The following is a 15,577-nucleotide window of genomic DNA, read 5'->3' as shown; positions in this document are numbered from 1 at the left end:
ATAAAGGATTTGTGCATTCAATTTGTCTGATGGCAGTAGACATTTCTCCAGTCTGTAAGGGCTAAGCAGCCTAAAAAAACATGGCTGTGTAGCGGTGGTCTTTATAAAGCCCCACTGTTATTCCCTTTTGTATCCACACATGTCTTTCCTGCTGTTTCCTTAATGTGCAACACTTACTAAACCCTCAGATTGTCTGATATAATTATGATGTGCTGAAATGTTGATTGTGCTTATCACCATCCTCTGTGGAAAGGGGCAGCTGGCATTAGGTCCCAGAGATAGAAGCGAGAGTGCAAAGAAATGCAGCACTGAGAGGTTAACAGCCCAGCAAGTACAAAGGGTGTTTTATGGTGTTCGCATAAAGTGTGAGGACAGGTATTTTTGGTGCCCAGCTGGGGTGAAATGCGGCCTCGCCTCGGCAGGCAGAAAGTCTCTCTTCTAGAAGTCTCCGTGCTGAGTTCAGTCTGCACTACAAAGTATTCCTAAGACATCCTATGCATCAGACTGGCCTTGCTTCACCTCTGACATTCCTCTAGCATGATCTCACACACAGGATGGATTTCCTCTTACATCTGTAGGTTTGGTTTTGGGGGGTGGGTTGAAGTTGCATGTTGCAAACTGACTGCATTTGCTTAATGCATCACTGGGTTTCTATTTTAAGATTTAAACAGGGCATTAAGTAATCTATGAACTCTATCAAGCTCTGTGGGTGATTTTTAGGAATTAGAACAACATGAGTGGAGCTTATCTCCTACTGTGCAAGTTTCTGGCACTCCCCTCTTTCCTGACCACTTAAGCTACTTGTAAATGACACAAACAGCAAAGCGGCGAGCAAAAGCAAAAGAATAAAAGGTGCATTGAAGAGCTGGTGCTAGAGATCTTTTAATATTCACTGAAACTGCTGCTCAAAATCTCTAAAGTCTAATTTTGCTTATGTCATTGTGATTGGAGTTTTCTCTGTTGTTTAATCTCATGATTAAAGCTGGCCTAAGTAATTTTGGACCTTTGGAGGAAAAAAAAGATTCCAAAGGAAGACACAGCCACGATAAACCGTTGGCTTGTAGGTTTGTTATGGTTACTAACAAATCCAGTGGACACAGACCAACAAGTTGTTGGATTCATGTTTCAGGTCAGTGGAATTTGCAGATTTTAAACTCAGGTTTGGTGCTTTTACTCCAAATAAAGACATGTGTGTCTTTAGCTTTTAACGTTGATGTTTGGCTCTCTGCTTTCTGCTCTTCTGAGCTTGTGTGGCACAGTTTTATGCAAGGTACTGAGAATCAGAGCCATACAGCTGTGTGGAAACGTGGCTGAAAGCTGATGAGAGCTACACAGAATCATTTTTTTACATTAAATTGAACAAATACTATGTTTACCTTTACCATCAGCGTGCAAATAGATTGTTTGGTGTTTCAATTCTCTGCTCCACACGTGATAAAATGGTTGCTTGTCATTGGGCAATGTATTGCAGTGTTGCTTAGTACCACAGAGATAATAATAACTAATTTCCTTTTGTTCTATTTGGGTGTTTAGCTGTTACTGAATGAGTCATTCTAGACACTTAGCCCTCACAACCTAGTTTGTTTCCTCCATCAGTGAGCTCTTTTAGATGGGAGTAACTGAGTGGAAGTGGACTGATGAGTCTTCTACTGTGGATGAAGTGTTAGATGTCAGGGTATGTCATGTAGCCCTCTCCTTTCACAGATGTGTGTATGTTTGTTTTCTTTCTTTCTTTTTTTACTTTGTAAATTTCTTAACAACTGTGGTGATTTTTTTTTTTTTTGATTAACAGGAAAACATTTTATTTAAAGAAAAATATATATTTGCCTCTCGCCCCAAGACAACTGGGATAGGCTCCAGCCCAGTTTGTTCACTGATGAAAGATGATTGTACTTACTTGTTTTGCTCAATGTGGTAAAGTGTTTGTAAATGCTAAACAAGAATTGCTGTGAAAAAAATGTCATTTTTCTTTTTTTTGTAGCTTGACAAGCTGGCAGTAGCCGGCCTGCACAGCGGAGACACGGCAGATAAGATAAAGATGAAGTGTTTTATCTGCTTTATCTGTGTTGAGCTAAATTCAGTTCAGCATATAATTACTACCAATAGACAAAACAGATGGACTGTACTGATACGTCATTTAGTTGAGTCACACTCTGACGATGTGTTTTCTGTGGCAGTAGAACAAAGGCCGAATGAGTGCCGTTCTTTCGTTCTCCCTAGCTCATGAATTGAATACCTGGAAATCTCCTTGTGGGTGTTGGAGTGACGGTCAGGAACACTTCAACCAATGCAAAGTGTGGAAACGAGGCTTTGGTTTTTATTTTCTCGTTTATACATGAAGGTTACACGAGCATCACGAACGATCCTCTGTATGAAATTAAATGATTGAATCAAACTCATTGATTTAAAACAGTGCTCACTCTATTTTTTCCGGCTAGACTGTGGTTCTTTGTTTATGATAGTGAATATTAATGAGCTGTAATGAGCTGTTGCTATCACTGGATACATTAATAGAAGCGGCTTCTTTCTAATTATTAAATTTCTTTTGTTTAATTTGTTTTTTTTATCATGGTGCTTCTTGATCAACCAACTTGCTGATTGTTTCTAATGACTGTGATCTAACAAGTATTAACTTTAAAGATGCTTTTCTTTGCCAGACCTTACCTGTGCTCACATAATTACTTCATATATTTGTGTGCAGGTTCCTCATGGGAGAAATCCATAAGACAAATTGGCTTTGAAAGGTAAGATAAGATTTAAACTAATAATGAGTTATAAATAATAATGATGCTATAGGCTGTTATATTTTAAATCTCCCGAGACCCCCATGTCCACATTGGTCATCAAGCTATGGATTTCCTACAGCTTATACTTTACTCCAGTCAAAGTATTTTATACTTTTTTTTAAACAATACTCTTTGAAAAATAACTTTCTCCTCAAAGATGATTTTGGATTAAAGATCCCTCTCAAATAAAAGCTTGTGTCTCAGGAGCAGCGATGGGAATCGAGAATTCCTTGGAATTTTTTTTTATCCTGCTTGTCTATTGATTCTACTTATCGGTTCTTCCTGCACTTGTGCTACAAAATGATTTCAGTTCCTGTGCTGAAGGTGGAAAATAGTGGCGCAGTCTACAGAGTGGATATGGATACTTTATTTATATTTTATAGCACAAAAACACGAGCGAGCGAGAGCGAAAATCAAAAGTAATGTAAAGAGTAGTATAACAAATTACTTTCTCTGGGAGTAATTAAGTAGTGCACTGCATTACTTTTAAGAAAAGTGTTCTGTGTAATATGTGTAATAATTACTGAATTACTTACTAAAATTATTTATGTAGCAAATTAAAAATAAAAATAAAGAGAGAAACAAAACAAAACCAAAGTGCTGTACACGTCATGTGGCCGACAAAATTAAAAATATTTATGAAAAAGTCCGGATAACAGAATTTTAAAATATGATCAGTTAGTTCGGACACTGTTACATGCAAACATGCATGATGACATTTAAGTGACCTTAAGAGAGAGAAAACATAAATACAGTCTTCCTTGCCCACTAACCTCGATTGTCGATTTTTCTGATAACCGAAAAGACCTAAATGTAAAGCAGGGACACAGACACTGAGCATTTTGTCCAAGTGCCAACCTGACCCAAATGCACTGCTTTTTAGAGACATAAAAGACCTTAGAGTCGAGTCTGAGCAGGGAATCAAGCAGTCTGCACCAACTAAAGATGAGACACTATGGACTGAGCGGTCTGCAGGCACAGTGTGTGCAGTCAAAACTTTGAAATTTTGTGTGGAAAGGTGAAATAAGACTTTTAAAAAAGTAGAATTTAGAAAATAAACTATTGTATAATGCGATAAACTAAATAACAAAAATATACCTTATAAAATAACTATACTAAAGAAAAGGGGTCAACTGAAGATCATTAAAAACAAACTAAAACTTGTACAAAATGAAAACAAAATCAAAATAAACAAATTCAGTTTTGAAATTGAAACCCTACTTAGCGATGATAACACATAAATAGTACAACTGTGGTTGCAATAATAATAATGCAGTTTTAAGAAGATATCTTAAAAAAGAAATTATTTTAAAATTCACATTTTTGCTTCACCGACTGTGCAAAGTGTCTTAAATATAGCAGCCCCACAATAACATTAAACATCACTTTTTACTGTAGCTGCAGTGGCTCGTCATGTGCCCAGCTTCATAAAAGCTCCAAACCTGTCCCTGTGTGGGTTCTTGTTGAACGCTAAACCCACTTATGTTTGACAGTGGGTTGACGGGCCTATTTTTCAAAGCTTTTGCTGTTGTGTCTGCCTTCCCCCCCCCCCACACACATGATCATATTAGATGTGGTTTCCTGAGTACGGGAATGTCCTAACTCAGCCACGTCCTTTTTTCCAGTACTTAACATCCTTCATACTGTAAGTGGCGGAAGTAGAGCCATAAACATTTTATCCCATATGCATTTACCTGTTTGTGTCGAGGGTCACATACAGTATATGAACAGTGATTACAGTTGGCTTTGGTGCATTTTAATGCGTAAATGGACCTGAGCTCAGATGTATCCAAGCCTGAAAACGATTCACAGCTGTTGTGTGACTTTTTCTGGTCATGCTGATTGTTCAGTTTACTCAGGATTGACCTTTATAAATACCAAATATTTATATACAGGGAATATTTTATTTGGTCTATATTTAAAGTTTTTCACTGAGGTGGTGTGACTAAATCCAGTTGTAGCTTGGACCAATGAGGATAGGTCCCAGCACTACTCATGTTTTTGTGATTCCCTCATATGATAACTATGGGAAAAGTGGGAGTCACTGAAGTTACTGGCTCAGCCCCGTTTGGCTCTGATGGTTTCCATCTCTTTCATCCGTGTGAGGATGCGCGAAGCTTCACAACAATGAAGCAAATGGAAACACGCGTCCTTGAGTAGATTAAACTCCACAACAGAAGCCAGAGGCGCATCTATTTATTGGTGTGTGCGTTTTTCCATCAAGATGATTAGCACTCTGTTTTCAACTTGTTAACTTTTATAAGCTTTATATAAGCTCAAGACCAGAATCCGGAATGACACTGGCTGTATTTTTTTAAAATGACTGCTTCTTTCTTTCTTTCTTTTTTTTTAAAATTACAAGATCTAAGTATTCGGTCAGCTTTTTCTCTGCAGCCTGAGCCGCAGAATCACCAGTATGGTGTAAACTGTTTAATTACTCTTGGAGCCCAGCATGAAATGTAAAGAAAACACTTTAGTAGCCAAACACAGGATGGAGCGCTATTGCTGTAAAACCAAAATAGAAATTGGTTTGGATGATAAAAGAGAGTTTTAAAGCTTTTGAAACCTGTTAGCCATTTCAGGGACAATTTTTATTTGTTTTAATAGAACATGCAATCATGACACCTCATAAAATGCGTCCTCGGGCAGCATAAATGCATCTCTCTGGATTATTTGAAGTCTGAGATTACTGCAGCAGTCATGGCAACTGTCCGCCACCAGTGTTTAGCTTCCTGTTTGAACAAACCTTTTTGTATTTAATTAGAGGTGAGCGGACTAATCAAATAACAAATGTTGCAAAGGCAGTGTTTGTTCACAGCGATATAACTACAAGAGTTCAAACAGCGTCATGTTTTAATATATCAGTAATAAAAACCCCGAGCTGTCTTCAAGTAAATATGATTTGTTTATTAAGTGTTGTCAAGAGAATTCAGACAGATGGACAAACATCTCAAAATGATCCCTTTTTTTAGTCCTTACTTTTCTTACTCCATGCAGATGAAAGAGAAAAGAAATAGGGCTAATTACGCCAGCTGCCTCCGTACGAACAAAGGATGCAGTTTTTAGGGGAGTAAACATGTTTTTCACAGTTTAGTTAAAAACAGAAAATAACGCTCTCGCTCTCTCATGGCCTTTTTGTTTGAATGGAATTTAACTCGTTAACAGCAATATGTTTAAAACCCGATTTCATTAAAGAGGGTGGTACTGCATATAAAATCTGAGCACAACACATATTAAAAGAACAGTTGAGTAAGGGAAAAATACAGATTCCCATGCGTTCATGTGAACAGGTGGTGTTTTGCTTCAGTAATACCTGTTCTCGTGATTCTCAGTGCAGCTCCCGTCTGCCTGAAACGGATTAGAATGAATTAATAACTTTTCTTTATTTTAGTTCTTAAAAGTCAGAGATACAGAGGGACATGTGACGAAGAATTCAGCCAGGTTCAAACACAGGACAGCACCTGTTTATGGGCCAAAGTAAACTAAACAAGCGACCAGGAGTCCCTGGATTTCTCAGAAAAACTGCTTCATATTAGACCTCATTGTCCACGGGCAGTTAAGCCTGTTTTATCTTGTCCCAATTTCCAGCCTTTGGTTGTGTTACTGGCCTGCAAGATTGCTCCAAATCACGATTTTTGGGATTCATCTGCACTTTAAGGAACCGAGCATCTGCTTTCTGTCAGCGTCTGTGTCCCATCTTTTGTCTGTTTGTCCCCAGTGTGAGAGGTGCAGATGCGGGGAATGGCATCCGAGTGTTCATCCCCGATATCGGCATGTTTATGGTCGGCTTGGGCATCTGGCTGCTGTGTCGCAGTCTGGTCCAGAAGAGGCCGCCTGAGGACATGGCACAGTACAATGAAGACTTCCAATCAGAGGAACAGGTAGGTTTCAGTTGAGCTGAAATGAAGTCCGTCTGTCTGGATGGTTCGAAACGTTCTTTTAATTTTGTTGTTGTTCATTGTAATATTTTCTTACTCCATGAAAACTCCACACAATTCAGATATTCACAGTGGGTGGAAAAACAAAGTATTGGTCGGTTTCACACAGCACGAGAATCAAGAAAGAGAAAGGAATGGAGAGCAGTCTACTAATTGACTTATTGTTTCCTTTCCTGTTTGAAATAGAAAGTGAAGGGAGTTGTGGGTTAAAGTTTGGATTTCATAAAAAAAACAATAAATCATTTAGGAAGCTGAGTACAAGCAGATTTTTGTGCCTAAAACAAAGAATAAAAGTGTCTTGAAGAGAATAATGTTCTCTGAATATCAAGTGCAAATGTCTCAGTCTGGTCGGAGGAACTTTCAGTTGGCCGTAAACTCCAATGTAAACAATTTCACACAAACTGATTACAGACTTCAGCGCTGAGGAAAGAAAAAGTTGTTCATTGTATGCCATCAAAATGATTGCTACAAGTACATAAAAGGAGACTAAAAAGTTCACAGATCTGTTCGTTAAAAATACAAAAACCTGAGCTTGTTTAAATTGCACAGCTACTGGCATCCCCTTTCTGAAAACCTGTGTGCGCATTCGTGATTTCGCCATGGACCTCCAACTCATACAGAGAGCAAATCTCAAATTCAAAGTGACCTGACTTTTCTGTTGAGAAACATAGCTGCTGAAGAGAACTGCATCTTTTCTAGACCTTAAAAAAAGAACCACATTTAAAACAAAATAATAATAAAATATTTGTGTTTTTAATGGCCGTCTAAACTAAATTCACCTTGTTACAAACAATCAAATTCAATTTCACTTCAGTTCAGTTTTATTTATATGGCACCAAATTAAAATGATAGTTCCTCGAAGGCGCTAAAATAACCTCTTGTATAGGGCATATAGGGCTCTTCAAGTCCTAATGTGAGCTCTATAAGCTGTGAGCAGCAGAACTCAAGTAAACTTCCCCGTGAGCGTTGGTGACTTGGACAACATCCCCCGTCTCCTGGCAAGTCCTCCCTTCTCTTTATGACTTGTGTTAATTAAATCCACATTCACTTTCACTTCCACTGTGCTGCTCTGGTTGGCACAGATGGCATGGCCGCTTTATTACTGAGAAACCCCAGAATTAATCTACAGCGCCTGCATTGCGTTCTGTTATAAGATTTGCTGCCTGCTTCTTTCTTTGCCTAGCACTTTATGTGTTGAAGTGAGTGGCCTGCTTGCTATGATATTTCTCTTTTACAGAGTCTTAGGGAAGACAGGGACACATAATTGCTTAGATTCAGCAGCCAAGGAAGAGCTGACCTGATTAGATGTCAAGCCAACATGTGGTTCCAGAGGAAAACATCTGCTAAGGCTTTAAAGCAGCTACACAGGCCACATATATGCCCTGACATGTTGTGTTACATGCTAACCATACTGAAAGACACTCGCAGGAACACACGTGACACACTTTACTTTTTTAGTAATAGTAGAGTTTACCTGTAAGAAATTGTTTTCAGCACCATGGAGAGCTCTGACCTCCGAGCTGCACCCATATGTGCACCTTAAATGTGTCGCTGTTATCTCCTCCCAAGGAGGAAGACGAGAAGCTAAGCCTGGAGGACAACATCCTGTTGGAGGAAGACTATGAAGCAGGGTACGAGGCTGAGGAGGACGAGGAAGATGAGGTGCTGGAGGATGAAGAGGAGGAGGAAGAGGAGGAGGAAGAAGAAGCAAAAGAGAGCACAAAGATGAAGATCCTGCGGATGGTGGCAGAAGTTGCTTCCAAAGTGAAGGAGATCATCGGGAATTTGATAACCACTGCAGGAAAAGTGGTGATCACAATCTTGTTGTGCATAACAGGTGAGGAAATCTTTTCTGTTTGTGGGCAAATAAATAGTTTCAGATTATCATGAAACATACAGTCTGTTTGCTTATGTGTTCAAGTTGGGCGCCTTACATTAACTTGAATGATGTTTGCTCTACAATTCCACCAGTTTTTGCTCCTCCAGCTAAAAGCAGCCGGGGTTTTTATGAACACTTTTGAGTTTAAAAAATTTTTCTGTTTAAACTTGTCTCAGTGGCTTTTAATCAGGGCCACTTTATAGACATTTAAATGGGGGGATTTGTGAAAATCAGAAAATTCTAGTCTAATTTTTTAATGATTTTGACTGTAAACACCAGTCTTGTTTGTGGAGGAGATGCAGTTCCCAAGCTGTGAAGAAAAATGTATGAGATATATGAGAGGGAGTCCATTTTTTTCTATAATTAGCACAAGACCTCCCAGTGCACATAGTATGATTTAACCTTAAGTAGTTATGTTTACAGTGATTGAGGATTGCCAGGAAAAGGGGGGTCTTTATCCTAATATACTGAAATAAGATTTTCAATGATGATTTGTAATTTTTTTTTATTCTGTTGAAGTATGAGAGGGAAGTGCTGAAAAATATCTTAGTGAGAAAATAATGAAAGAAATGGCCTATTTCCAGTCATCCTATTAACAACATGTATTTAGTGTGAGTCTGCTGGCTTTAATTTCAGACTGGTGCTCATAAAACCTGTTTTTCCACAGTTTTCCACGTGTTGTTGAACTCACCTTGAAGAAATTGTTTTTAAAACAGTAATTACATAGCTATGACGTTGTGATAATGAAAACAAGTGTGAAGCAAGGAACGTAGAGGAATTTAGATTTAAAATCTCATAATCCCTGCAAAAACAAGGCAGCAAACCGCTCCCCCCATTCAAGACTTTAGAGAAAAGAAAACACTGAATAAATGATTCATTAATTCTCATACAAAAAAAATATTGAGACTCCAGACCACTTTAACTACTGCTCAGTCATGCCTAATTTAAAATCACTAGTTAACCTGACATACATTTCTCGACTGTGAGAGGAAGTTGGAGGAAACCCACACGTGTACAGGGAGAATATCCAAACTCCACACAGAAAGGCCGCAGCTGGGGTTCAAACCAAGAGCCTTCTTGCCAACAATGCTAGCCACTGCACTGCACGTTATCACTATTCAGATTTATCTGGTGACAGTACATAATATAAAGTGTATTTGAACTCTAGTTTGACGGCCAAGACGTAAAACATGCATGAATAACTATGTTAAACCATATTTGGAATTATTTCTCAGTCATTATTTAACAGCATTAATGATGTGAAAGTTTTGCCACATTCAACATATTAAAACATTATAAAATTACGGGAACACAATCTGAGGCTCCATGTGAGTTAAAAAAAAGGCTCGTATTTATATACCACTCTGGCAGATGTCTGACTGGTTTTCACTGGTTTTAAGATAAGATAAGATAAGATAAGATAACCTTTATTAGTCCCACACGTGGGAAATTTGTTTTGTCACAGCAGGAAGTGGACAGTGCAAAAGTTATGAAGCAAAAATTAGAATAAAATAAAATAAGAATAAATACAGTACACAACTGTACAGAATAGAATAAAATAAAATACAATACTATATACAGTAGAATAAAATAGAATAAAATATACAATAAGATAAAAATAAAATACAAATGCTTTATACAACTGAGTAAAAATACAATACAATATGTTTGCAGGAATCACGCTGCCCTCGTTGACCTCAGCTGTTTACTTCTTCACCTTCCTCTTCCTGTGCACCTGGTGGTCCCTGCGCCGGAGCTTGAGCACGCTGATGTTCAGCTGCATGTGTGTTCTGATGGCCATCTTCAGCGCCGGACATCTGATCGTCCTCTACCTCTACCAGTTCCAGTTCTTTCAGGAGTCCGTCTTGACCAACGACGGCTACATCAGGTCAGAAATGTGGAGCTCAGAATTCAGACATTATACTGCTTTAAATTTTTGGCTTTACATCAGAAAAACAAGACTTTTATTTATTATTGTTTTATTATTTTCCACAATTTAACTCTGTTGGGCAAAACTGATCACTGATCATAACAAATACGCTAACTCTATGTTGTTTGTATTTGTCATTCTCAAAGAAACAACAAAAACCTACAGGCTTTAAAAACGATTTAAAAAGTCTTTTTTTATTCTCACAGATATAGGTTAGGGTTAGCAAAAGCAGAGTAATCAGACCTCAGAGGGTTAAACTTGGTCAGTGCACTTGACTTTCACTCGGCACACAAAAGGAAAGGAAACCAACTCAGGAACAAACACAAACTGCTGTCCCAACAACACACAGTGAAAGTCAAACTGTGGCATTACAATCTGTTTCTCTCCTGTCATTTTGATGAATTGCTGAAATGTATTTCCGTAGTTAAACATCACAATCTGATACTAACGCTCTTTTATCATGTGAATATAAATGACGTGATGACAGGGCTCAGGAGCCAGAGCTCCTTCGACTCAACGAGATTTATTGCGCCCGAGGCAGGTTTGTTTAAACAATAAATATTTACTGTTGTTACAACCAAGAAAGCAATGAAAAGAAAAACTTAGCTGGAGGGTAGATTTATCAGACTCCTACTCATAGCACATCAGTGTCAAATGCAGAGCTTTTAAGCTCTTCACTACAACCAGTGCTGTTTTATTATGCATGAAAAAGGAGGCAATCAGCTGTCTGTGGCTGCTGCGGTGAGGCGCTGTGGTTGGACTAAAGCCACACTGTTGAACGTCTTGCCAATATATGTTAGTCACAGTTGTTCAGTAAGCTGACTTCATAGCAGGCAGTCTGTCAGCTCATTGTTTCTATTCTGACAGCTCGGAATGAGAATGATGCTGTTTATTTAATAACTGTGAAAACAAATGTACACTTTTAAAATATCTACTATAATTCTCTCTAAACATGTCCTCTATTGACTTCTGTTATTAATTTGACTTTGTTTTCTTCACTGGTGTTAATCAGTCATCTGATTTTAATTGTTTAATTTGGCTAACGAGGACATTCCCTGCTTTTGTTCACATTGGAGTTGGGGGTGGAGTTAGGCTCAAAGTGGAGGAGTTTAAGTATCTCTGGATCTTGTTCATGAGTTGGGGAAGAACGGAGAAAGAAAGATTGACAGATAAACTGGTGCAGATGCTGAACCAATCAATCTGAGATGGTTGAGCCATCTGATTAGGATGCATCCTGGGTACCTCCTCAGTGAGATGTTTTGGCCATGTACAACCGGGAGGAGGCTACTGGGCAGATCCGGGACATGTGGGAGAGATAATTTTTCTCAGATGGCTTTGAAATACACCAACATCCTCTCAGAAGAGCTGGAGGAGGTGGCTACGCCTTAGAATGCTAACTGGACCTCGAGAAGCGAGGGTGGGTGGATGAATGGATGCCAATATCATTTTAGTGGAGTAGTGCAGCTGAAAAACAACTGGAATATCAACAAAAAGTGAATGATTTTACAGTTTGATTTAAAAGCTTTCCTATTTAATATACATGAAGAGAAATATTTCAAACAAATCTTTGGTTTAATTTTGATGAATGATGATTAGAAAATTAAGTCCAACATTAATTTTGTATTAAAGATAAAAAATTGAGTCCAGCAGCCACAGTAACGGTAATTTATCACAGTAAACTAAAACAAAAAAATGCAAATATAATGCTTAAATTCACTAGTAACTCAGAAAGATCAATTAAAAAATGGCTTTGAATGTAAAGTAGAAAAGCTCTCTAAAGTTTATGTACGCCCACTGCTGTACAGTAGGTCCTGTAACTTATAGTAATGATGCCGTGTCTTCCAGATCTCACCAGTAGCACTGCAGCTGTCTCTGTGTAGCTGATATCTCAGTGCCCTTGGTGTTGCAGTGTTTTATTGATCTCAGACTTTCTCATTTGAAAGCTGTGCTGCTGTGTGTCAGGAGCGAGGCTGTTTACAGCTATGTATAGCTGAAACTGCCTTGATAAAGCCCGCGTCCTCTCCGTCCCACTCTGGCCTCAGATGGCAGATAAGGGAGCGATTACAGTGTCCTACTGACAGGTTTTTCATTAGGAAACAAAGTCATTAGAATGAATGAACCGCTCACCCTCACACCATCTACACAGGGTAATCTCTTTAAATCGTCCAGCTTTAGTGACCGCGCAGACGGGCTGCCGTCTAAGTGTGTGATAAATTTGAGGGGTCATCACATCACTCTAGTATGCTTTAGTTTACCTTTACTTCTTAGGTTGTCTTAAAATCCTTAAATTTAAGAGAATACTTGTTGTCATTGGTCCCCTGAAATACTTAATTAAATGCTGGATATTGGAAAGTAAAATACTCAAAGGTGAGTGTAGGCTCTCGCCTCCAGAAATCTTTTAAATGAGACATAAAAGGAAAAGAATCACTGCCGTTAACGCGTCACTGAGGAAGTAAAGTTGTGAAGGCCAAAATTAGACACATTTTAAGAGTGATTGGCATAAAACTGTTGGGAACTCGATGCCCTGTGTACAAAGCATAAAAAAGCAGTCTTTACTCTACTTTTTAAATCCCCTATTTTATATTTAGTTAATGTTTTATGGGAGGAGGGTTCCCAAACTGTGGTCTTCTCATTTCGGAAAGAAAGAAGGCCCTAATTTGTCTGTCTGAAGGCCAGCGTTTGGAAAGGTTGTCACTGTTCCGATTCTTATTCAACCATTTCACAAACAGACTGTCTGTTTCATCATTTGCCGTCTACTCACACGTTCATGTTGACTTTCCACATCACTGAAGTATTTCTGTCTGCTGCTGTGTAAAAACTGAGGCATGATCTCCTCTCCTCTGGCCTGTTTAGTTCGCACTTCAGGCCATCAGAGGGAAACTATTGGCCCATATATACGTGTAGCCTCGATTTGACAATAGGCCACCTCGGTGCCTGTCCTAATTGTCCCTGCTGACAATGACACGGCCTTGCTGTGGACCTGGTGCTGAGTGAGACTGTTGAGAGGTCTGGCTTCCACTTCACTTCCTGCCTCACCGCCTTAAAGTGGAAGTCCCCTGTCATGTGACTAACTGGCCTTGCCCAGCTGTAACAAGAAACTGCTCAGGAAATGTGCTGGGTTCTGGGGGTTGTTCGCTCCTCGACATGGCATAAAAGACAAGACTCTGGAGGCTTCTAAATCTGAGTGTTTGTCACTGGAATACGTCAGTGCAGTTCCTGAGTAGATGACCTTTATTCTGCTCAGAAGGAAAAGGAGTGAAACATATGACATCCTTTGTTTTATGAACACATTTTTAGCCTGGTTGCATTGTACAGAATCCAGGGTTAGAGAGTTTCTTGCCAAAATGACCACTAGAAGAGAGTTGCTACCAAAATCAGAAAAGATATTTAGTTCTTTAAAGTTACAGAAGTCGACTGGAAGAAACTGTAACACTGGTTTTATTAAAGTGGATTTATGATGACCATTTCCACCTCCATAATTTTTATTCATGGCTCTACTGGAGAAGCTGTGTGTGATTTATACTTACAAAAAATCCTTATTTATCTTACAGTGGCCTTGCACCCCCCAACCCCCCTCACTTGATCCACTGTCAGAAACAAACTGCTTTAACTCCTTTCCCTTAATCCCACTTTCTTCTGATTGGCTGCTTTTCATCAAAATGTTTGGACAGCGTGTGTGTTTGGCTTCCGTGCTCATAGCGAAACCTGTATACCTGAAGTGAGGAGCAATATTTGTCCTCTATGAGATCATCATAAGCTAGTTTGGTCATCATTGTTTATGTAGTGTCAAATCACAAAAAATTTTACATAAACCATAAATAACCTGCAGTGTTATAGAAACCCCAACAATCCAGAAATCCCCTCTGAGCAACCTAAAGTGACTGTGAGGAGAGAAAAAACAACCAGCAGCAACAGGCTCAGGAAGGGAGCCCTCTGCCGCAGCAAGTTGGGGGTTGAGGGGAAACAGATGACAGAAAAGGTGATGAACAGGATCAGGATGATCAACAAACAGGATAAATCACTACCTATGGGAGAGCTTGGACACAGGTTAATGACAAGGAGTAGCATCATTTTACAAGTCCCCCAGCAGCCTGAGTCTATGGCAGCATAACTAAGGGCTGTTTCAGGGTCAACTGATCCAGCTCTAAGAACAAGCTTTCAAGTTTTGAGCTTGCGTCTGTCTCCCTGACTCAAACTAAGAGCAGTTTTGACAGTAGTCGTTTGACAGTAGATGCCATAAGTAAGCCTGCACAGAGTGAAATGCTTTGCTGCGATCACATGGCGCCATTTATTTTAAATTTTTTTCTGTACTGCCATTCTCCATATTTACCAAGCCTCCAATTAGATTTACCCTAAATACTCTTCCTTTAGATCATTAAACTCTCAACACTGAACTGAACTGGATTTACTCAGTCCAGACATCCGTCTGCCCAGCAACACATTCCCACACCTTGCGGGAAATCTCCAGGTGAAGCCAGATGAGTTACGTAGTCTCTCTCATGTGTTCTGTGCAGTCATCAGAAGATTTAAGCCGTTAAGAGTTTTCGTACATTTTTGCTCTCCAGGATACGACTAAAGGAAGCCAGAAAACTATGTTTGATTTAAATTTGTTTAGTAAAATGTCTCTTTTCATGTATAAACTAAAAAAATGTAAAGTAAAATATTAGGAGACAAAAAAGCATTATTAAATCTTATTTGTCTGCTGTTTTTACTGCTTAAAAACCTTGTTTCCATCCTCATAAACCTTTCTGTCTCTGCAGTGTGTTTGGCATCTCCCCCATTGTCCAGAGCAACTGCTCCTGCACGTGGAAGCTCACTGTGCACCCGCAGCGTAAGTGGTACCACTTTGTCAGTCCCATCATGCTGCTGATCCTCTATTACACCCTGGCAACTCTCATCCGCCTCTGGCTGCAGGAGCCCATCGACCAGCTGATGGTGAGGACAGAGAGAGCGCACACACGCCTTTTTTTTTAGTCAAAACGTTGTGACATGTTTAGTAAAGCACATCAATAATTTATCGATTTTCATTTATATATCGGGTGTT

General features: G+C 39.2%; 1 protein-coding gene across 7 annotated transcripts in view; it reads left to right on the top strand.

The window, feature by feature from the left end:
• piezo2b (piezo-type mechanosensitive ion channel component 2b) overlaps positions 1-15,577 on the top strand; it is a 90,520-nt gene that overhangs the window by 16,916 nt on the left and 58,027 nt on the right. For all 7 annotated transcript variants that reach the window (XM_019348296.2, XM_019348299.2, XM_019348297.2 and 4 more), the window contains exons 4-8: positions 2,702-2,744; positions 6,505-6,667; positions 8,294-8,561; positions 10,278-10,491; positions 15,294-15,468. In XM_019348296.2, coding sequence (XP_019203841.1) covers positions 2,702-2,744; positions 6,505-6,667; positions 8,294-8,561; positions 10,278-10,491; positions 15,294-15,468 — 863 coding nt within the window. The remainder of the gene's footprint in view (positions 1-2,701; positions 2,745-6,504; positions 6,668-8,293; positions 8,562-10,277; positions 10,492-15,293; positions 15,469-15,577) is intronic.

This window comes from Oreochromis niloticus, linkage group LG18 (genome assembly GCF_001858045.2).
Source record: "Oreochromis niloticus isolate F11D_XX linkage group LG18, O_niloticus_UMD_NMBU, whole genome shotgun sequence".
NCBI lineage: Eukaryota > Metazoa > Chordata > Actinopteri > Cichliformes > Cichlidae > Oreochromis > Oreochromis niloticus.
This window is presented reverse-complemented; position numbering and strand designations above follow the sequence as displayed.